The sequence below is a fragment of the Coregonus clupeaformis genome, chromosome 9, assembly GCF_020615455.1.
Source record: "Coregonus clupeaformis isolate EN_2021a chromosome 9, ASM2061545v1, whole genome shotgun sequence".
Taxonomy (NCBI): domain Eukaryota; kingdom Metazoa; phylum Chordata; class Actinopteri; order Salmoniformes; family Salmonidae; genus Coregonus; species Coregonus clupeaformis.
This window is the reverse complement of record NC_059200.1, coordinates 49,447,536-49,472,236: the sequence shown is the minus strand read 5'-3', so window position 1 is coordinate 49,472,236 and position 24,701 is coordinate 49,447,536. Positions and strand designations below refer to the sequence as shown.

Genomic DNA, 24,701 nt, shown 5'->3' with positions numbered 1-24,701 from the left:
TAGGGAATAGTGTGCCATTTGGGCCTCGGCCTCCGTGCTGGAGGGAGCCATCATGATAAGAGAACAGAATGTTAACCTGATGTTGCTTCCTGTTTACAGATTGTAGACTCTTTGTAGTGCATGGGTTCTCGCTCGGAGTGTAAGATGCAGGTGGAGAAGGAGAAAGAGAGAGTCTGGGTGGATTCTCCAGAGTATTGGCTGTGTCTCTAACTCAGCTCAAATCCTCCAATATCAGTATGTCCCTGCTTGGCTAAGAGACTACTGGCAACATAGCCTTTGCCTCGAGGAAATCACGCATTTAGCTTGCTCAATGGTAGAGCTCAAAGGGACAAGCTTTCCAATGCTGTGTGGTTCATCAAGTCAGATAATTAGCATACACCAGCAGACAGTACCAATGTAATAACGTGGCAGCCTTGTGGCTTCTAGACCTATTCTCCAGTGATTTCCTGCTCTGGGAGCCAAGACTCCAAGGAGAGATCTCAAAGCAATTAATCAACTTAATCAACTCATCAGGATCTTTTCTAGAAACCTTTGACTATCTTTCTTTCCCATCGTGGCAGAATGTTGCTCTGTGCTCTCATGGCTTGGTTAATTACTAAAGCTATTATTTCATGTCACACAGTTACAGTACGTGACTATTGTTCTCTAATGAGCTTCTTTGCACTGTACCACAATGCTCTGAATAGAAGGCGAACCATCCCACTGGGCACAAACTGGTTGAATCAACGTTGTTTCAATGTAATTTGTCAATGTGTGACATTGAATCTACGTGGAAAATACATTGGATTTGAAAAAAGTCAGCAACAGAAACTATTGTTTTGAGGGTGAAATTTCAACCACAGGATTGGGTCATCATGGTAACCAAATTTCAACATAGACAAACCTTGTATAAAATAGGTTGAATTTGTACCTTTAAAAGAACGTCAGATCTTCAATGTTATATAAACTATCAGAAAAAGTAACAATAGGCTAGCAGTACCTACTACTGGAGAATTGATCTATCTACAGTTACCCTTTGGTCTCCCATCCAGGGTTTTAACTAAGCCCTGCTTAGCTATTTGTCACTGACTATTACCAGTGTGCTATCATGAGAATGATTGTTGAGAGATCTCCACTTAAAAACAAAATAGATTCACTGTTGCTATCAAGTTGTTCCAAAGGGTAGGTTTTAACAGAGCAAATAAAATGTGACCATACAATCACCCATATATCATCAATGATGCTTTTAGGCCAATGTAGCATGTGTAAAGTCATTAACAGCTAATGTTTCTATTCAACCCAGAATTCAACTAAAAATAGACAATACAATAGGCCTAGGGTTTCAAGCTCTGGTTGATTTCAAATGTAATGATATTTAGTGATATTGAATTGTGTTTGGTTGTCAACACAACCAAATATCAAAATGTAAAAGAGATGTACACTGAGTGTACAAAACATTAGGAACACCTTCCTAATATTGAGTTGCACCCCCTTTTGCCTTCAGAACAGCCTCAATTCGTCGGGACATGGACTCTACAAGGTGTCAAAACATTCCACAGGGATGCTGGCCAATGTTGACTCCAATGCTTCCCACAGTCGTGTCAAGTTGGCTGGATGTCCTTTGGGTGGTGGACCATTCTTGATACACACTGGAAACTGTTGAGCATGATAAACCCAGCAGCGTTGCAGTTCTTGACACACTCAAACCGGTGCGCCTGGCACCTACTACCATACCCCGTTCAAAGGCACTTGAATATTTTGTCTGCCCATTCACCCTCTGAATGGCACACATACAGTGGGGGGAAAAAGTATTTAGTCAGCCACCAATTGTGCAAGTTCTCCCACTTAAAAAGATGAGAGAGGCCTGTAATTTTCATCATAGGTACACGTCAACTATGACAGACAAAGTGAGAAACATTGTAGGATTTTTTATGAATTTATTTGCAAATTATGGTGGAAAATAAGTATTTGGTCAATAACAAAAGTTTCTCAATACTTTGTTATATACCCTTTGTTGGCAATGACACAGGTCAAACGTTTTCTGTAAGTCTTCACAAGGTTTTCACACACTGTTGCTGGTATTTTGGCCCATTCCTCCATGCAGATCTCCTCTAGAGCAGTGATGTTTTGGGGCTGTCGCTGGGCAACACGGACTTTCAACTCCCTCCAAAGATTTTCTATGGGGTTGAGATCTGGAGACTGGCTAGGCCACTCCAGGACCTTGAAATGCTTCTTACGAAGCCACTCCTTCTTTGCCCGGGCGGTGTGTTTGGGATCATTGTCATGCTGAAAGACCCAGCCACGTTTCATCTTCAATGCCCTTGCTGATGGAAGGAGGTTTTCACTCAAAATCTCACGATACATGGCCCCATTCATTCTTTCCTTTACACGGATCAGTCGTCCTGGTCCCTTTGCAGAAAAACAGCCCCAAAGCATGATGTTTCCACCCACATGCTTCACAGTAGGTATGGTGTTCTTTGGATGCAACTCAGCATTCTTTGTCCTCCAAACATGACGAGTTGAGTTTTTACCAAAAAGTTATATTTTGGTTTCATCTGACCATATGACATTCTCCCAATCCTCTTCTGGATCATCCAAATGCACTCTAGCAAACTTCAGACGGGCCTGGACATGTACTGGCTTAAGCAGGGGGACACGTCTTGCACTGCAGGATTTGAGTCCCTGGCGGCGTAGTGTGTTACTGATGGTAGCTTTGTAACTTTGGTCCCAGCTCTCTGCAGGTCATTCACTAGGTCCCCCCGTGTGGTTCTGGGATTTTTGCTCACCGTTCTTGTGATCATTTTGACCCCACGGGGTGAGATCTTGCGTGGAACCCCAGATCAAGGGAGATTATCAGTGGTCTTGTATGTCTTCCATTTCCTAATAATTGCTCCCACAGTTGATTTCTTCAAACCAAGCTGCTTACCTATTGCAGATTCAGTCTTCCCAGCCTGGTGCACGTCTACAATTTTGTTTCTGGTGTCCTTTGACAGCTCTTTGGTCTTGGCCATAGTGGAGTTTGGAGTGTGACTGTTTGAGGTTGTGGACAGGTGTCTTTTATACTGATAACAAGTTCAAACAGGTGCCATTAATACAGGTAACGAGTGGAGGACAGAGGAGCCTCTTAAAGAAGAAGTTACAGGTCTGTGAGAGCCAGAAATCTTGCTTGTTTGTAGGTGACCAAATACTTATTTTCCACCATAATTTGCAAATAAATTCATAAAAAATCCTACAATGTGATTTTCTGGAAAAAAAATTCTCAATTTGTCTGTCATAGTTGACGTGTACCTATGATGAAAATTACAGGCCTCTCTCATCTTTTTAAGTGGGAGAACTTGCACAATTGGTGGCTGACTAAATACTTTTTTCCCCCACTGTACACAATCCATGTCTCAATTATCTCAATGATTAAAAATACTTATTTAACCTGTCCACTCCCCTTCATCTACACTGATTGAAGTGGGTTTAACAGGTATCATCAATAAGGGCTCATAGCTTTCACCTGGATTCACCTGGTCAGTCTATGTCATGGAAAGAGCAATGTTTTGTAGACTCAGTGTATATTCTCTTTGGATAGTTCCATCTGTGCCACTGACTTATTATGGCTTTAATGCCAGTTTGTCTACAACTTAATAATTGATATGTTGGATTAATGTCTCCATCTCAACCAAACATCTAAGTTAAAGAATATGACTAAATCCAAACAAACTTTATTTAAAGTGCATTTAAAGTTTGATTTGATTTAGTCCTATTCTTTAACTTCAATTTTTTGTTGAGATGGGTTTGAGATGCTTTTAAATGGTTGAAAACGCAGTCATAGACATTTGGGTGACAACTAAACCAAAAATCAGACAATGTTTCTCCATTGGAATTTGATTATGCTTTTAGATGGTTGAAAGCATACTGATAACACATTGTAAATTCAACTAACTTTTGGTTTTCTTTATGAGTGGATGAATATACTATGTTGTAATCCCAATTATCCACGTTGAAATTACGTGGTGTGCCCAGTGGGATGTAATTGCCGATTGTCCTCACTGAGAGGAATGTTGAACTAAAGAACCCATTGTTCTGGACTGTCAGTCATTAAAAACTTTATCGGTCGTGTTAGTTGGTATGGTCGTGTTAATTGTGGGCTTTTGTGTTTTCCATTTGAGAGGATCTGAAGAGATTTACGCTGATTATTTATTGATATAGGACCATTCAAATCAAAAAATATATATATATATTGAGAGTTGTCCCTGACATTGAAAGTACGCCTACATAATTTTGGACCAAAGGTAGAGTTTGATTTATCTGATCTGTCCCTCAGAAGCTGATCATCAACTTTTATTACATGAATCCCTGTGTGTTTATGCTAGAGACTTCCTGTTTTTTGCATGGGCTGGGCTCCCTAGTGGTCTAAGGCACTGCATCTCAGTGCTAGAGGTGTCACTACAGACCCTGGTTCGATCCCGGGCTGTATCACAACTGGCCGTGATCGGGAGTCCCATAGGGCGGCGCACAATCGGCCCAGAGTCATCCGGGTTAGGGGAGGCCGGGGTAGGATGTCATTGTAAATAAGAATAAGTTCTAAACTGACTTGCCTAGTTCAATAAAGCTTAAATAAATAAATACAATAAAAATGTGCCTATGCGGTAGACCGGCAGTTCCCGAGATTGGTATTTATCAGACATGAGAGGATGCCGTAAAGTTACTTTTCACGATAACGTCTGTCAAGCCCAAACGGTTTGAGCTAGAAACTATTATTGAAAGCTGAGACTCTCACGAACACGGACAAGTGCGTTTCCATGGGCTAATAGCAATAAGGCCAAATTCAATGTTTCATCCCCCAAAAAATGTTATGCATATATACCTCCAGAGGTCCTAAAATGTTAAATCAAATAGCTAAATGATGCTTAATAAGAATGCTGTTCATTGACTATAGCTCAGCATTCAACACCATAGTACTCTACAAGCTCATCATGAAGCTCGGGCCCTGGGTGTGAACGCCACCCTGTGCAACCGGTTCCCGGACTTCCTGACGGGCCGCCCCCAGGTGGTGAATGTAGGAAACAACACCTCCACTTCGCTGATCCTCAACACAGGGGCCCCACAAGGGCATTTCGCTACACCCGCAATAGCATCTGCTAAACATGTGTATGTGACATTTTTTTTTTTGATTTGATTTCAATAGGCTCTAATTACCTACCCTCAATTACCTCCCCTCTCAATGTTGTTGTTAGCACTTGTCCCCCAAAAACTGTACCATCTGGGTTAACTTGGTTGAGTTTACAAAAACAGATCAGATATAGGTCAACCTCACTGACTGGGGTCTACCATACGGGTGTCATCCCAGATTATAATAAATACAAAATACTTATAATTAATTAATGTGTACGTTACCCATTATGACAACCAGAACCTCCTTGCCATCCAAGTGAGAGGACAAACCCACTAATACATGAAAGAGTGTGTACTGTATCTGTTATATCTAAGTACAAGGTTGTCGCTAGTTGTTACACAGGATTTAGCTATTTAAAGTGAAGTGTAACTTTCCAGTTACCAATGAGCAATTTCTATACAATTACGTATTACTCATTACCAAATGAAAATACCAACAACAAAATATCAGCTTCCACTTTAGTCAACTTTATTGCAATGTAAAAAGACCTTACATTTCTTACAAAATAATAAGGATTTTCGTTTTTAGATTAATCATTTGATTTATTAGATTAAACAAATATGTAGGCCTACTCAATAACGTAAGATAACTATTTAAGTGGTGACTCAAATCTGTAGCCTATAGTATGGTGAATAGCCTAGATAGCTCTTTTAGATAGTATTTTTCCTCCCTTTTGAACATTACAAGTAACAATGGAAATCGACAACTTTGTCTCTGTCTTCATCTGTTTATTTCTTGTAAGCATTTCCCATCCTGGAGTTGATGGTTAAAGTAATTGACCCATTGTCAAATGGTTTAACAATTTAAAATATATTTGGATGTGAACCGTTTGTGAACCCGTTTTTGCCATTGGGCCTGGGCGTCATACTCCAGAGCCCTTAATTGCAGAATTGATCGGTTTTCAATTGGCTAACACTTATCACGTGGTTTGTGCAGGCTGAAATATGGTAAATTGGGATGCTATCAGAAACTTTAACATTTAGCATTCGTTGTTAACACCTCTGTAATTACAGACTGCAATTACCACCAGTTACATATTATTACAGTGTAACTATGAATTATTACAATTAATTACAATGCTTGTAGTCTCCTGAGTGGCGCAGTGGTCTAAGGCACTGCATCGCAGTGCCACTAGAGATCCTGGTTCGAATCCAGGCTCTGTCGTAGCCGGCCGTGACCGGGAGACCCATGGGGCGGCGCGCAATTGGCCCAGCGTCGTCCAGGGTAGGGGAGGGAATGGCCGGCAGGGATGTAGCTCAGTTGATAGAGCATGGTGTTTGCAACGCCAGGGTTGTGGGTTCGATTCCCACAGGGGGTATGAAAAAATATATATAATGTAAGTCGCTCTGGATAAGAGCGTCTGCTAAATGACGTAAATGTAAATGTAATAAGGACGTTACCAACATTTTTCTCTTGAAAAAACACTTCAGACAAGGTCAAACTGAACTTGCAATTATTGCTTGAGAGGAAATGGAATGTTATTTTCCTTCCATTCTGTCCTCCAACAGAGGAAATAGCTAGGGACAGGATGCAGGCTTCTTGTCATATCAGTCAGATTACTGATTATAAATTTTCACTTAAATCCAACCTGACTCCCCATCAGTGTGTCACACAGACCATGGCAGTGACATGCATTACAGCAATGTCCATTGGTGAGGAAAGTCACAGCCTTGGACAGCTGAGCATTGTCAGCCCCCATTTACTTTCTCCCATCAGAGTCCCTATGACTGTGTATTCACCTCACCGTCTGCCCCCTTGCCCTGCCATCTACGATAAGTGTTGCTATGGAGCAGTGAGGGTGACAACTGCCCCAAGGCCAGTGACATGTGACCGAAGTCTCTCCCCAAGTCTCTATCAAGTTCACAGTGATCTGACATCCTACTACATGACAAGAGCGAGGATCTGACACCTATGTCGGTTACTGACTTACACTAATGGCTGACGCTATTGCTAGCAGTGACACACATGTTGTGCTATTAAATGGAATGTTCTCACACATGCTAAGTGATGTTTACACTTGCTAGCTAATGTACTAGCATAGCAACAACTAATTTGAAACACTACCTTTTACAGCAATATCAGTGTCACGTTTGTTCATTTTCTGTACCTATAGCAAAACTGCTTACACTCCCTCAGTATTTTTTCTTTTTTTAAGTTAAGCCGCCCGAGCCTAATGCTAGATAAGTGCTCTCACTTTGTCACAATGCCATACTGCATTCATTAGCTTCCATAGAAGTATAGTATTTTATCTGTGTACAAATTTATGAGCTGGCCATGCACAGCATTTATTACACCTGAATTTAACAGACCATAAAAACAAGTAACATTAAAGCATTAATGCCTGCATTTTATTTACTGCCCACTCCTTTATTTTGATCAGACATAGACGTCTGTTGATTATGGTAGTGCATTCTTACTAGGCTTACTAAAGTCTCTGTCACAGTGGACCCCAGATTTGAACCAGTATTCCCAATACTATAACACACTATAACGTCCCCATCAATACCATTCATGGTCTGTTAACAGTACTTCAAGTCTCATGGTGACATTACTGCACTTAGCTATTTCACTGCACATACTTAGCTTTCACCATCCTCCTTTCTAGGCCTAGATTCAATCAGATCAAGCGTTAACCGGCGATAGCAGACCCCCGCATAGCTGATGTTTTGGCTGTGTCGGAGGTGGAACTGCGTTGGAGCTGTCAAATCTGTTAAATCGGTGGGCAGCTGCTCTTGTGATCATTGTCATGAAGCCACACCCGTCCCACTCGCGTTAGAAATTCAGAACAAGAAAGTGTAGCCTATATAAAAATAATGAAGTTCAAAATGAAAATCATTAAATGAAATACTGAGAATTTCTATCATCCTAAACGAGGTGTAGATTATGTCTCACATTCCAGTGTTTGAACATGTAAACAAGGCTGCATGGGATTTCTCTTATTGCGTCTTTGTGCAGCCAATGGCAATGTCCGCTTTAGGTATAATGCTGGGAGCCGCTTGTGGATTTGACAGCTCTAACGCAGTTCCACCTCCGACACGTCAAAACATCAACTATGAGGATGTCGGCTAAAGCGGATCTGTTTGAATCGGGCCCCTAGCTTTATGAATAACAAGCAGAATGAAATTCAATTCAAAAGTTGCAAATCATAATAAACCCAAACACTGTCTGGCGCAATGTGATTCCCACACTCTGAGAAGAACCAAGGCCTAATATTGACGGTTTAGATGACATTTCAAACACACTGTTACTAGTGTGTAGTTCTTTAAACCCCATTAAATGTGCTATAGCGTGTTACAGGAGTCATGAGCTGCAGCGAGATGCTGTGTGTGTGAGTGTTTGAGTGTGTGTGTGTGTTTACTGGGTCTACATTCAGCCGGTAGCCAATAACATCTCTAGGTCAGGTCAGTCAGTGGCACCCATAAAAAATATTTATGCTGCAGGCAATTAATCCCTCTTACCTCCTCCTTAAGGCTTTAAAACAAGAAAAGCTATTTACCCCTGTCAAAGGCTTTAGAATTGTTTAATAAGAAAATGCTGGCTGAGTATTTTTAAAAGACTTAGGCTCTATTCAATCCATTATCATGGAAATTCAGCGTTACATCGTGATTGAAATTTAAAGGCAATGTTCCCGCGTTAGCAGGGACTGCAGTCACGGTTAACGATGCATATGTCGGCTCAATCTGACATTACCTTTACATTTCTATCGCAGAATCTGTAATGCTTCTGCTTTACAGATTAAATAGAGCCCTTAAAGAATATCCAGATTGCATCTTTAATGAATCAGGCTTGATCTAGCCAAATTAAGTTGGAGATTAGTTCCAGAGAATGTGTAGCTCCTCACTAATGGCTTGGAGGTCAGCGTTGAGAGGAGGGTGGGGGGGTGCCAAAATAAGGGAAGGTTGTCTAACTTATTTTTTTTGCTTTGGGGAGGGTTGTGTGGTTTTCATTGGGCACAGGGGAGGGTAGTGTGTTTTCCCCCAGCTTTACGTTAGCCCTTTTGCAGGTTTCACTATACCATTTATTCCATCCTAGCCAAATCTCCTCATCTGCTTGCATGCGCCTCCCCTATATCGAGGTGTTTTGGTACTTCCCTTATGCACTACACTTTTCCACACACTAACTATACCACACAGGTCAATATAGTCTACCAGTCTAACGGTCTATCCTGCTTTCTATCCACCATTCATAGTGACAATAGTGGTAGGTGGATCGTTTGTCCAGATCTGCAATATACTAACTAGCAATCATACCACACATAAAATCATTCATAGCTGCACCAATTTTCAATATAAGTGGAGAGGCCATAGTGTGTCATTGCACATGAAAGAACAGTGAAGACATGAGACAAAAAGCTGCCCTATTGATCTTGTTTAGGGACAATACAATTATCCTACCTAGACTAGCCTACAACACCACATTGCAATGAATAATTGCATTGTTTTCAAGTGAGTAGATTCTACTCTAGGCTGTAAACTGCAGTGAAAATGTCATTTGAATAACGGTGCAAAAGTGATTTGAATATTTAATTCCATCTGGATCAGTTGTGGCTCTACTCTCAACAGTTTATTAGGTATAGAAAGTAGCATGCCAGTCTGGCTGTATTTTCAGTTCTGATACTGAGATGCGCTGTCTGTTGTGGATCACCAAGTCGTCCTATGATAATGTGGCCACGTGCTTCCAGCAAGCCCAGTTATTCAGAAAAGCTGTGCTCTGCCTTCTCTCCAATCCGAGCGGCTATTCCTCACGTACCTAGAATAGCCTGAATATTTATCATTTAACTTTTAAAATCCCTTTGATTTGTGGCATTAACACAACCAGTCACAAAGTTTTAATCTGATTAGGCTACTTGCACACATTCGTCCAAAATATAATTCCAGCATCCAAACAGTGCAGATTGTGGTGTTGAAAACGCAAACCATGTTGAAGCGCCCAAAGTTTGTATGCTTTTCTTATTGGTTATGGTGGATTGGAATAGAAACCTGTAGATGGAAAATGTGTTGCATATATTTTATATAATTATAAAAATGGCATACAAATTTAGAAAATCGGATTTTCACCTAGCTGATCATTGCCTGCAGCTGGCTCTGATCGTAGTGTAGGTCTAATGAAACTGTCAGGGAGAGTTAGCTCGTCCGTGGTGGTCGGTGAACCCTCAACTTTCTGGCCCGTAGTCCTGCGTGGCATTTACTGTGCCCCAAAAGCATGCTGAAGTGGCAAAGTCAATATCCACGCTTATAAACACAGGGTCGCTACAATTATTGTTATTTGTGGTAATCTTTTGTTAAGTCTATGAGGGGGGAGGGTGTGTGATTATTTTTTTTACCTTACAAGGGGAGGGTCTCGTGAAAATATTTCTAACCTTAGGGTGGGGGGGCGCATTTTTTTTTAATGACACCTCAAGATGGACCAGCCCCCTAAAAAATTACTAAAATAGAATTTCAGATTCCTTTTTAGGAAACAAGTCTATCCTCAACTATTGGAAGATGATGATATTGAGTCCAAGGCTAAAAGTATCCTTCATACTACAACAAATAACAATGGTACAAAACTGTTAAATGTATTATCTGAACATCTTTTTTTCCAGACCGCTGAATATTTGCCGTCACATACTTAATCTATAGTAGAGTAAGTTCTACATTATCTATTGGTTGTGAATTGCTTAGCTATGAATTAATGTACATGAGAAAGAGAACCATTCTCAGTCAAACTCTCAGTCCATTAAACAATATGTGACTGGAAACTATCGTTTTTTTATGGTTCAGGAAATTGAGTTCCATAAGGATTTGGGGATTTCTTTAGCAAATAATGGTAATTGCCTGTGGCATAGAATAGGATTTCTCCTCAGTTATCCTCAGTAACTTATACTGTTACCCAAATTACAAAGCTTTTTTGTCTCCGTTTCACAAACGGCATAATGGACTGAAAAACGTAAATGTCAAGTGGCATATGTCTGAACATTCTGTATCCTATTTTTCCATGAAATTATATTTTTCCATGATATCTAGTGAGAGCATTCAAAGTGAGAGATTAGTACTTAGTAACATCATGCTATTATTCATTTAGCTGCTGATTTACAAGTAAATATTTGCGAAAAAGCTGACAATTTTTGTTAATAAACCAATAAGCAGACTAGCAGCGATGTAGTAGGTTATTGACCTTACATTGCAGATTCTCCTGTGCCTATATTACAGAGCTCACTGAGAAATGGGTCCTGCCCAATCAATAAAATCTTTCCTTGTTTATAAACTTTGAAATGTAGTTTAACAATGTGATTGTTCTTATCATCCAGACCTTTCGTATTCTTAGTGATTATATAACCAGCCTCATTCTCCTTGTAGTTCAGGGCTGCCAGGGAGCCGCAGTCAGTCTCTCCACCTTAGCTTTGTGGTACATTTACAGAGAAGGTGACCGAGAGAGAGGTAGAGAGAGAGCCAGAGAGAGAGAGAGGGGGAAAGAGAGAGGCGAAGAGAGCGGTGGCGAGAGAAAGAGAAAAATACAAGAGAGAGAGAGAGAGAGAGAGAGAGAGAGTGAGAGAGAGAAAAAAATTGAGACAGGAGAAGTAGAGCGAGAGGCAGTGGAGGGATTCATCTTTACCTGTGGAGGAGATTAAGGGTCTGGATTGTGTGTGATTAATGAGTGGGCTGCTGATTGCTCATCTTCTCTTTCCCTCCATGAATTACCAGCACACTCGCCAACTGACACCTTCAGATCCCTCAAATTGAAGAGAGAGAGAGAGAGAGAAAGAGAGAGAGGAATTAAAGAGATGAGAATAAAAGAGAGAACTAAAGAAAGAGATGAGAATGAAAGAGAGAGAGAGAGAGAGAGAGAGCGCAAGAGAGAGAGAGAGAGAGAGAGAGAGAGAGAGAGAGAGAGAGAGAGAGAGAGAGAGAGAGAGAGAGAGAGAGAGAGAGAGAGAGAGAGAGAGAGAGAGAGAGAGAGAGAGAGAGAGAGAGAGAGAGAGAGAGAGAGAGATAGATAGATAGATAGATAGATAATCCCTCTTAGGGAAAGTGTCAGGGTGCCTTAACCACAACACAGCTCGGGAGGTGGAGCTGAGGAGACAAATCGAACATTTAGGCCAAATTCTTACCCAGCTCTCTTCTCCCTGTTTTCTTTCCAGGGATGTCTTATTTAGACACATGAGGGCCTGGGTAATAGAGGAGGAAGGTGACGAGGTTTCTGGGCTACGGTCAGAGGCCCACATTAGTTATTCCCAGGGAGAGCTCATTCGTACTTTGCATTTAAATTTCTGTGTGGCCAGAAACAAGCATCCTCCCTGTTGGCTATACCGCAAATAGCAGGCGCTAGCAGTTACCACCGATGGATCAATAGTTTGTGAATCGCAGGAAAGTTACTTGTACACAGGAAGTTTTTGGGTGGTTTAAAAACCTAGGAATCAATAATGAGATAATGTCATGTTAACCCTATCCAGCAGGGAGAGCCATGCAGGCATGGCCAGTGGATATGTAATTTGTCTGCCTTTGTCACACATGCTCTGCTCTTGAGCAGAGGAGGCTGTTGCCTGTGTAGTCAGCTGGTAAAAAATCGGACGGAGAGAGGCTTCTCCTCTGGGAACAGCAATCTCTAAAGCTGGTGTCAAAATCACCACGTGGCGTCAGGATTTATTTAACATCGAATTGCTCAGAGCCAACAAAAGATGAAACCACCGCCGTTCTAACATGGAGGAAATTGTTGTGTGGGTGTTTTTTTGTATTGCTTTTGTGCCAGACAAAACAGTATACCCAAAAACTGTTGGAAGGAAAAGTATAGTATAGGCTGATTTTCTAGATGGAGTGGGTTTGAAAAGTTGGCAGGTTGACTCTGCCATGTCAATACAATAACCTCCATCTCAGTGCACTCTGAATTTTACATTGGATTCAGCTTATAAGTGTCAAAGTGTATATATCCTGGCTGATTTTGGAAGGCTGAAATGTGTTTGTTTTAACAATAACTAAGCAGTTCTATCAACCTTCACTGTCCTTTAAGAGTTGACGAATTTCCTCTTCACTTCAGTTTTGCTTTCTCAAGACCCGGTAAACCAATATGCCCTTTTCGATAACTTTACTCTCTACTCATATCCTGTAAATGTAACATCTGAGAACGAAAAGGGAAACTGACTACATTACATTGTCATTTGCACAATCCTTCTCTCTGCATATCATTGTGATATCAGTAACATAAAAGTATGCAGTGTGCATGACAGACCAGGTGTAGAGAGGAGTAGGCTCCCTAGCCAGCCATGTCAAATCAATGAACTCTGCTCTGCATTGGCCAACCTCTCATAGCCCAACATGTCACCCCAAATACTGTGGGGTAGATTAAACCCTACCTGGAAGTGGCAACGTATCATACAAAAAAAACAAATATTATTTTATTTTGGAACTCAGTCAGGGTCCTCAACTTACTATTGAGAGGAAGAATAGTAGAATACATCAGGTACAATTTAGAAATGTTTTACTCTTATTATGTCAGTCACTGACAGTCAATCAATTAGCCATGTCAGCTAACAATTTTTAGATTGGTAGTTAGTCTAGCCAGCTATCTAAACTTGTATTAGGCCTAATCATGGCCGAATACCGACCATGCATGCAGTGCATGTGCCCAGGGGCCCTGACCTCCAAGGGGGCCCCATTGATTTTGTTAGTCATTCTCACTAAGATATATTATATTAATATGGCATAAGTCATTAGGAAATTTTCTTTAAAACAGCAACAATTTCTCTCTACTCCATGGCAAAATGGGTAGAATTGCATGAAATTTGCTGTTAAACAGCACATGCTTTCTCTCTGCCTCATGGCAAAATGTGCAGATTTGCAGAAAACTTGCTTTAAAACTGCAACATTTTATCTACTCCCCATGACAAAATGTGTAGAAGTATTATAGTCTGAAAATGAACTAGGGTGAGTCGACTAGAGGAAGCAACATTGTGTGTTTCAAACCTATTGACATATGTCAGAGATATTTACTTTTATCACCTTGATTTGATCAAAAAAACGTACGCTACGGTCACAAGACGCAGGCCTCCTTATTGTCCCTAGAATTTCTAAGCAAACAGCTGGAGGCAGGGCTTTCTCCTATAGAGCTCAATTTTTATGGAATGGTCTGCCTATCCATGTGAGAGACGCAGACTCGGTCTCGACCTTTAAGTCTTTACTGAAGACTCATCTCTTCAGTATGTCCTATGATTGAGTGTAGTCTGGCCTAGGGGTTGCGAAGGTGAACGGAAAGGCACCGGAGCGACAAACCGCCCTTGCTGTCTCTGCCTGGCCAGTTCCTGTCTCTCCATTGGGATTCTCTGCCTCTGACCCTATTACGGGGGCTGAGTCACTGGCTTACTGGTGCTTTCCATGCCGTCCCTAGGAGGTGTGCGTCACTTGAGTGGGTTGAGTCACTGACGTGATCTTCCTGTCCGGTTTGTCGCTCCCTCGGGCTCGTGCAGTGGAGGAGATCTTCGTGGGCTATACTCAGCCTTGTCTCAGGGTAGTAGATTGGTGGTTGTAGATTGGGGGGCTGTGCTTTGGCAAAGTGGGTGGGGTTATATCCTGCCTGGTTGGCCCTGTCCGGGGGTATCGTCGGACGGGGCCACAGTGTCTCCCGACCCCCCCCCACACCCGTCTCAGCCTCCAGTATCTATGCAATAGTCTAAGTGCCGTGGGGCTAGGGTCAGTCTGTTATATCTGGTGTTATTCTCCTGTCTTTTCCGGTGTCCTGTGTGAATTTAAGTATGCTCCCTCTAATTCTCTCTCTCTCCCTCTCTCCCTCCCATCCCGGAGGACCTGAGCCCTAGGACCATGCCTCAGGACTACCTGGCCTGATGACTCCTTGCTGTCCCAGTCCACCTGGTCGTGCTGCTGCTCCAGTTTCACTCTTCTGCCTGCGGCTATGGAACCCTGACCTGTTCACCGGACGTGCTACCTTGTCCCAGACCTGCTGTTTTCAACTCTCTCTCTCTCTCTGTTATTTCAACCTCTAAATGCCAGGCTATGAAAAGCCAAGTGACATTTACTCCTGATGTACTGACCTATTGCAACCTCTACAACCACTGTGATTATTATTTGACCCTGCTGGTCATCTATGAATGTTTGAACATCTTGGAGAAAAATATGGCCTTAATGGCCATGTACTGTTATAATCTCCACCCGGCACAGCCAGAAGGGGACTGGCCACCACTCAGAGCCTGGTTCCTCTCTAGGTTTCTTCCTAGGTTTCTGCCTTTCTAGGGAGTTTTTCCTAGCCACCGTGCTTCTACATCTGCATTGCTTGCTGTTTGGGGTTTTATGCTGGGTTTCTGTATAGCACTTTGTGACATCTGCTGATGTAAAAAGGGCTTTATTAATAAAATTTGATTGATTGATTGATTGATCACCATTGGATTCACCTAAATATCCAGTAGCGTTTGCTCTAGTCATGTACTGTAGCAATACCTACTGTAAGGAAGGTATAGACCAGCAGGAGAGGATGGCCCATTGTAATTTCATATATGTCACGCGGGGGAAGAGAGCCAACTGTTTCCATCCAATCCATTTCAGAGTGGGAAGGGAACATGGATTTGCTCAGGAGTTCATGCATGGTTGGCTCCAATTTGATTTCTGTCAGGTGTCTGGGAATCTTTGTTGAATTAATTATAGTCTTCATAAAGACCCCAACCAATATTGACCCAGGGTCATTCAGACATACACTGAGTGTACAAAACATTAGGAACACCTTCCTAATATTGAGTTGCACCCCCTTTTGCCCTCAGAACAGCCTCAATTGGTCGGGGCTTGGACTCTACAATGTGTCAAAAGCATTCCACAGGGATACTGGCCCATGTTGACTCCAATGCTTCCCACAGTTGTGTCAAGTTGGCTGGATGTCCTTTGGGTGGTGAACCATTCTTGATACACACAAGAAACTGTTGAGCGTGAAAAACCCAGCAGCGTTGCAGTTCTTGACACATTCAAACTGATGCACCTACCAACATACCGTTCAAATGCACTTAAATGTTTTGACTTGCCCATTCACCGTCTGAATGGAACACATACACAATCCATGTCTCAATTGTCTCAAGGCTTAAAAATCATTATTTAACCTGTCTCCTCCCCTTTATCTACACTGATTGAAGTGGATTTAACAAGTGACATCAATAAGGGATCTTAGATTTCACCTGGATTCACCTGGTCAGTCTATGTCATGGAAAGAGAAGGTGTTCCTAATGTTTTGTACACTCAGTGTATTTATTACATTCTTACCTGCCATCCCTCTCTCATCCCTCTCTCTTCCTGTATATGGGCCCTGGGGGACACTCTGGAACAGTGCTTCTTGATATTCCTTAAAGGTGAAACAAATCTGACTCGCTAGTCAGCTGAATGTAAATCTTCCTTAATGAGAGAAATGATATTTCCACAATGTCCTGCTCTCGTCCTAAGATCATACACCGTTCTCTCTCACACAGCTGTGTTTGTATCCCCCACTGTGTGTTCTGTGATGTGATGAATAAAGTCTGGCTTTGTTTCAGTTCCACCAGCTCATCTCTTTTATTGCTCTCTCTCTCTCTCTCTCTCTCTCTCTCTCTCTCTCTCTCTCTCTCTCTCTCTCTCTCTCTCTCTCTCTCTCTCTCTCTCTCACCCCTTATTTATCTCTCTCTCCCCCTCTCTCCTCTCTCTCACCCCCTTATTTCTCTCTCTCCCCCCCTCTCTCCCCCTCTCTCTCCTCTCCTCTCTCTCACCCCCCTATGTCTCTCTCGCTCCCTCTCTCGGTCTCTCTCTCTCTCTCCCTCTTTGCTCTCTCCCCCCGACGACAGAGGTTGTTCAGCTGAGCCTGGCTGAGGACCAGAGAGTGAGCGTCTCCACGGTAACAGTGGGACTCAGCACCGTGCTGTCCTGTGCAATCCAGGGGACGCTGCGGCCGCCAATCATCTGGAAGAGGAACGGGATCATACTCAACTTCCTGGACCTAGAGGACATCAATGTGAGTATTGGCTGAGTCAGAGGGTTTCAGTTGTTCTGGTTGGAGGATTCCCAGAATAAGGAGGGAACAACAGGAAATCCGATATCCTCCAGCCAGGATTTCTGGAAAATCAGGGAATTTATTGAAAGTAAAAAATCATGTTTTGACATGAATTGAGTCATGCTAGTATGAGCCAGAGTCCAAGGGAGCAGGGTTGAAACAGGGTAGTCCTACAGCCCAAAACTGCATAGGCTTTCGCTCCAAAACTGTAGATATGAGTAAGGGTCTCTTTAAACTTCATGGGCTTTTCAAGGTGAAACACTGAACCAGTGTCCAACTTGTAAACTTTCAAGTGGTGTGTTTTTAGAAATGACATTTATAATTGGAACGTTGGTTAATATTTGATTATCCTCAGAATGTGTGTCTCAACAGGGGTTCCTCACATTGATACAAATACAATTATAATCAATCACATTAGATAAAGGTTCACAGAAAATAAATGAGAAATGCTAATTCCCATTAACACCATTCATGCATCTTATTCTCCCAGCTTTTTTTTTTTTTTTTCTAATTAAAATCAGGTCTGTGTTTTTCCTCACTTTTTAGCTATTATTTATTCTAATTGGAAATAATGTAATGATTTGGGTCTCAGTAGCACGTGGGTCTCATTGGCACTCTGCCAGGCGTTGTGCTGATCTGAAAGAGCACAAACCATGTAAAAAATATATTTCAGCAAATCCCAACATAGCATGGGAATTGGCTACATGCAGTTAATGAACTATAGAGTGGCGGCGCCGGCGAGTTGTTTAGCTCACCTGCACAGCTGACAGTTTATCCACCACCTGATTAGAATTCTCTAATTGCATGTTAACGAATTGTCCTTGTTATATATTGCCTCGGAGATACAATAAACCATGACATGCACTTTAACAATTGCTGACACTACACATCCAAGTATATCTGACCAAATTATGAAAGACAAGCATTGTAATTTTGAATTCCGTAAAGTGTGTGTGGAAGAGGTGAAAAAATTATTGTTGTCTATTAACAATGACAAGCCACCGGGGTCTGACAACTTGGATGGAAAATTACTGAGGATAATAGCGGACGATATTGCCACTCCTATTTGCCATATTTTCTATTTAAGCCTACTAGAATGTATGTGTCCCAAGGCTTGGAGGGAAGCAAAAGTCATTCCGCTACCTAAGAATAGTAAAGCCCCCTTTACTGGCTCAAATAGCCGACCGATTAGCCTGTTACCAACCCTTAGTAAACTATTGGAAAAAATTGTGTTTGACCAGATACAATGCTATTTTACAGTGAACAAATTGACAACAAACTTTCAGCATGCTTATAGAGAAGGACATTCAACAAGCACAGAACTTACACAAATGACTGATGATTGGCTGAGAGAAATTGATGATAAAATGTATGCACGCATGACTGTAAGTCGCTTTGGATAAAAGCGTCTGCTAAATGGCATATTATTATATTATTATTGTGGGGGCTGTTTTGTTAGACTTCAGTGCGGCTGTTTAGGCCCCTTACTTCTTTCCATCTTTACTAACGATATGCCACTGGCTTTGAGTAAAGCCAGTGTGTCTATGTATGCGGATGACTCAACACTATACATGTCAGCTGCTACAGCTACTGAAATAACTGCAACACTTGAATAAAGAGTTGCAGTTCGTTTTGGAATGGGTGGCAAGGAATAAGTTAGTCCTAAATATTTCCAAAACTAAAAGCATTGTATTTGGGTCAAATCATTCACTAAACCCTAAACCTCAACTAAATTTCGTCATGAATAATGTGGAAATTGAGCAAGTTGAGGTGACTAAACTGCTTGGAGTAACCCTGGATTGTAAACTGTCATGTTCAAAGCATATTGATACAACAGTAGCTAAGATGGGGAGAAGTATGTCCATAATTAAGCACTGCTCTGCCTTCTTAACAACACTATCAACAAGGCAGGTCTTACAGGCCCTAGTTTTGTCGCACCTATACTACTGTTCAGTAGTGTGGTCAGGTGCCACAAGGAGGGACTTGGGAAAATTGCAGTTGGCTCAGAACAGGGCAGCACGGCTGGCCCTTAAAAGTACACTGAGAATTAACATTAAATACATGCATGTTAGTCTCTCCTAGCTTAGAGTGAAAGAGAGATTGAATTCATCACTGCTTGTATTTTTAAGAGGTGTAGACAAGCTGAATGTACCGAGCTGTCTGTTTGGAATGCTGGCACACAGCTCGGACACCCATGCATACCCCACGAGACATGCCACCAGAGGTCTCTTCACAGTCCCCAAGTCCAGAACAGACTACGGGAAACGCACAGTACTACATAGAGCCATGACTACATGGAACTCTATTCCATATCATGTTAAAAAAAAAGAAGATAAAACTACACTTTATGGAACAGTGCGGACTGTGTAGAGACACACACACACACACACACAGGCACACACACAGCATTCGCAAACACATGCTAACACACGCACTCCACACACACACATTTTAATATTGTTATTTTGTATTGTAAATATGTTATGGTAGAGTAGTGTGTAATAAGGTGTTGTGATATGTATTGTTTTATTTTATGTAAATTATGGTTGGACCCCAGGAAGAGTAGATGCTGCCTTGGCAGCCGCTAATGGGGATCCGTAATAAATACAAATAAATACAAACTGGCATTTGTATAGGCGGGGTCACGGGGAAGACAAGGAAGTGAGAGAAAACAAGGTCCTCTGTGCAACATGCTACTGCTACTGTTTCCATGGAGTTAGGGTATTCAGTGGTAAATACTGTGAGATGATAATTACAGTTGTCAATTATCACTAATAGCAATTAATAGCAACAAATTAATTAATAACTAATTACTTTGAAGTAATTTTTTATGCCTTCATCTTCACAAAGTAATGTCTGATGTGCAAGAACATGCAGGCGTGTGCAATAAGCAATGTGCCACTCAGCATCATGTGTTCCCATATAATCCTTAGGCAGCCTTATGCTCTTATAAACCATCTGCAAGGGAAGGGTTACCTCCTATTGTGCAGTACCACTGCATTTCAATTAAGAACAAAGAAAATAATGCATACTGATTGAAGGCCTTTGGTCTCCGTGTGTGCACCCTTAGCGGCATTGGCAGAAAGCGGATGTTGCCGGTTTTCAGGGATCCAGTATTTTCAACCCAACTTCCGCTTCCCCTGAAAAACAGAAGTGGGGACTCCGTTCAGGCGTCTTTCTACGCCTACCATGTTCGGTTACCGTGTGTGATCTGTCGCTTCAGGTCAGCGTAAAGTAGATGAATTTACAGGTCAACTCAGTTGTTCAGTTTTTCTATGAAAATGGGCTCATTTTGCAATCAATAACCGAATATTACATTCAGCTGTGATTGAAATTCCAACCCAAAAGGCACTCTGACATATGACACATTTAGCTGGCTGAGTGGCAATTTGCCTATGCTGGAATCAGACCCATTTGTCTGCACTCTGCTACAGCGTAAAGGTAGAGCAGTATTACTCTCTCTCTCTCTCTTTCTCCCTCTAGTAAATGGGGCATTTTACATATTGAATGGCTACTTTTCTCCAAAGTAATTGCGTTGTGTTTTGGAAAGATCAAATCTGTTCCCCTCTGGTTTGATTGCCGTCAAGGAGAGGGAGGCACTATATGGCTGCGTTTACACAGGCTGTGCAATTCTGATCTTTTGGTCAATTATTGGCAAAAGAGCTGATCTGATTGGTCAAATAATTTGTGGAAAAGGATCAGAATTGGGCTGCCTGTGTCATCGCAGCCTATGTACTAGGGAGAAAGAAGAATATGTGTTTCATTCATTACATCCAGTAGTTCCAGACCACCCTTTACTGAAACACAGGAAGAGATCTACAGCTTGATTATTCCAAGGAAATAATTCAGCAATGAAATTAAGTAATGCGTTTTCTCCATTAAAACAATTATGCTATAACATATTTAATTAGCATGTCAAACTCGCCCGTTTGGGAATGCTGTGAAAAATGCATTACGCTGACCTTCAAACATCTTAAGATGATTTTCCACTAACACTATTATGGATACAATGTTTTATAAAGGGGGAGGGGAGATAGCAGGAAGCATCTGGGGTGGTTTTGCATTTCAAAGACAAGCCAAAAGGAAACATTTATGAGACAATATTTAGCTTCTTTACAAACTGAGGGGGAACTAATTAGTGTAAAGCCACTCCGTCCACTGTATTAAATCTATAAATGTTTTATTATAACACATTTCCCTCTACGAGGTCCATCATTTGAGACACAAATGGCAAGATGTTCAGTATCTCTTGTTTAATTAATTTATTGATTTTATTGTATGTATAGTCTTAGATCCACCCACATACACACATCTCTAGGTAATTAAAAGCATCTCACATAAACCTGTACTGGACAAAATAATTTAAGTATATTCCCTATAGGGCTACATACTATATAAAAATACTATGAGAAAGGAAATAGTTTACTGCTTAAAATCTACCTCACAGGAGGAGGCTGCTGAGGGGAGGACGGCTCATAATAATGGCTGGAACAGAGCAAATGGAATGGCATCAAACACATGGAAACCAGGTGTTTTATGTATTTGATACCATTCCACTGACTCCGCTCCAGCTTTTTCCACGAGTACGTCCTCCCCAATTAAGGTGCCACCAACCTCCTGTGATCTACAGGTACTGTACTATACAGTAATTCATCTCTAAAGAAGTGTCTACTGTTTTTATATGTTCTGTAAAGTCTGTCCTAAGTATTTCCTCTGCCTTTCCTCACCTAAAAGCATCACTGGAGACAATATGTCCTCATTCACTCCCACCTCGTTAGATAAGAGAAAAGCAATACTTTCTACCTAAAATCACATGGTGGGAGAATAGCTTGCGGCAAAAAACTCCAAGTCTTTAGTCTGTGTTCAGAGAGAGATTTGTTTCCAGGTAGGTAGCTCTGCACACAGTCTGTCCACCACATACGGGACACCACTATTTAGTTTCTTAATCCTCCCTAAGCCCCTGCTAAAACCCCAGGTGAGTTGTGCATCCGGAAAAACAACAACTGGCTCCATTAATCACACTAATGTTCTTTGTATTTTTAACCCTTCCTATTTATCAGACTGAGTGAGCGTGACGACGGGGCTCAAATCCCCATGCCCCTCCCAACACCCAGGGACCACATTGATTCATTGTCTATATGCTTCCCATCACTCCATGCTCCCCTGTTGTGCGCCCTCCCTCCCCCTTCCTCCCTCTCCTACCTTCCCTACTTTTCCTCCCCCCTCACCTCACTCCCCTCCCTTATTCCCTTCCTCACCATCATCCACTGCCACCTTCCTCTTCTCCCAATAGGACTTTGGTGATGATGGCTCCCTTTACATCACCAAGGTGACAACCATCCATATGGGGAATTACAGCTGTCATGCGTATGGATATGAAGAGCTCTGCCAGACCCATGTACTGCAGGTGAATGGTTAGTAATGGCATATACTTGACATTTCACTGTCCTTCCATGGTCAGATTTTAGTTTGGCATGTGGTCACCAGAATTTTGACCTGACTAAATGTGTAATAGTTGCAGTTTGCAATCATCGCTGCATTCTACGTTACATTCCTTTTTTGTTTGAATAGATAACACATATTTAGATAAAGTTAGATGCTTTTGTGGAGGAGGGACATTTAGAGTTGCCTTTCAGGGTCACGACTGGTAACCCCTGCCTCAGACTGTAATGACAGCAACAGTATTCAAATCACAAAATATGGCATTGATTCCAACATGTCCAACATACTATCATAGAAAGCAAATTAAGCCTATATGCATGGCGTTCTATTCACCATACTCAATTGATTCCACCCTGAGCATGTAAACCGTTTTAGCTACAGTACATCAAATAGCCAGCAGCAAGCAGCACAGAGGCTGCAGACATTTATCAAAGCACACTGCTTGACAAACTAATTTGCATAAGTATTTTTTCGCTGAGACGACGTGTGATTACCGGGCCTACCTCTTCATTGAGGACCTTGAGAGAGCCATCTGTACCGTATCAAATCAAAGATAATAATCGCCATTCTCAGAGCTTTGATTCATTCCATGTGCAGATATGCATAGAGAAAAATAGCCTGAAATGATTTTCAATTAACAGGGACAATAGGTGGGATTGTGTTGTGTTGTAAGGCAGGATTTTGGCTAATTGAAAAACGATACAGCTGCATCTGAGACCTGGCTTCAGCTGAAGAGGGAGATAAATGTTTGCTTCCTGGAAGGCAGGTTATCTTGGAAGACAATTACCATGTATTTCAATTGTCCTTTTATTTGGTCTTATAAACATGTACAGTGTTTTGTGCTAGACTCTGTTGTAATGCAGTGCCTGTAGCTATGTGTGTGGTACTGGTGTGAAACAAAATCCTTTCTGCCTGTGTGCCTGCTGTGCCCCCTGTGCCTGTGTGTGTGTGTGTGTGTGTGTGTGTGTGTGTGTCTATAACATCCTGCCGCTCCTATCAATGTTTCTTTGTGATTGTGCCTCCCTGACTCCTCTCTCTTGTGGCTGTGTGCGTGTGTCTCTCTAATTGCATGTGTGTGTCTGTGCATGTGTGCGTGTTTCTGTATATCCAGTTCCCCCAGTGATCCTGGTCTACCCAGAGACGCAAGCCCAGGAGCCTGGTGTGTCTGCCAGCCTGCACTGCCACGCCGACGGCATCCCCAACCCCAAGATCCTGTGGCTGAAGAACGGCATGGACCTGCAGCCCTCCAAGCAGCTCTCCCTCATCGGTAAGGCACCAGGCTGCTGCTGCCTACACTGGCAAGACTGAGTGCATCCCAAATGACACCCTATTGCCTATATAGAGAACTAGTTTTGACCAGGGCCCATAGGTAACATATAGGGGTTAGGGTGCCAATTGAGACGCACCCTGTTATTACCATCACAGCAGCTGCTGTTTACTAGACACACCATTATGCAGGGAACCATGGAGGTGTTGCAATGCTAGGTGCCAATGTGTGTCACACCCTCCTGTGTTGCCAAATCCAAGATTATGGTGACCGTTTTGATTTTTGTTATTTTGTCAGTTGATTGCTTAGGCCACTGATTTTAGAAGAGTAAATATCCAATCCAAGAAAATAAAGAAATAGATGGAACAACAGTGTGTGAAAAGGAAACAGCCATGTTTAATGGAAGTTTCAGTTTCCGAGGGGACAGAAGTGAGCGTCTTTTATGGAGTAACCCTCATTAGATGGCAGTTTATAGGCTGTGTGTGGGTCATTACCTGTGATAATAGCCTGTTATCAGGCTTCAGATGCAGCTCAAACAAGGGAGGTTCTGCAAGCTTCACATATACATTAGCATCCTGCAATCCAGCTTCACGAATCTGCCAACTCTCACTCTCACACACCAGTTTAGAGTTGGCAAATCCTTGAAGCGGGATTCTAGGATGTTCATTTAATTGTTATTTGATCTGATGATATCCTTATACCTAGTAAGGGTTTAACAGAGTGCTCAAACCTTAGAGTCTACAGAATGTGGTTGTTTTAGAGAGTGACACTCTTCATGCATTTTCCCTGAATTTTTCAACATTGGATCAGTAAATAGATTTCCAACTCAGAGGCGAATATTGGCCTAATGGAGCTCACAAT

General features: G+C 42.0%; 1 protein-coding gene across 1 annotated transcript in view; it reads left to right on the top strand.

The window, feature by feature from the left end:
- The window catches only part of LOC121574008 (follistatin-related protein 4), a 210,186-nt gene that overhangs the window by 164,177 nt on the left and 21,308 nt on the right, over nt 1–24,701 (top strand). The window contains exons 7-9 of the mRNA XM_041886511.2: nt 16,926–17,092; nt 22,425–22,545; nt 23,685–23,840. Coding sequence (XP_041742445.2) covers nt 16,926–17,092; nt 22,425–22,545; nt 23,685–23,840 — 444 coding nt within the window. The remainder of the gene's footprint in view (nt 1–16,925; nt 17,093–22,424; nt 22,546–23,684; nt 23,841–24,701) is intronic.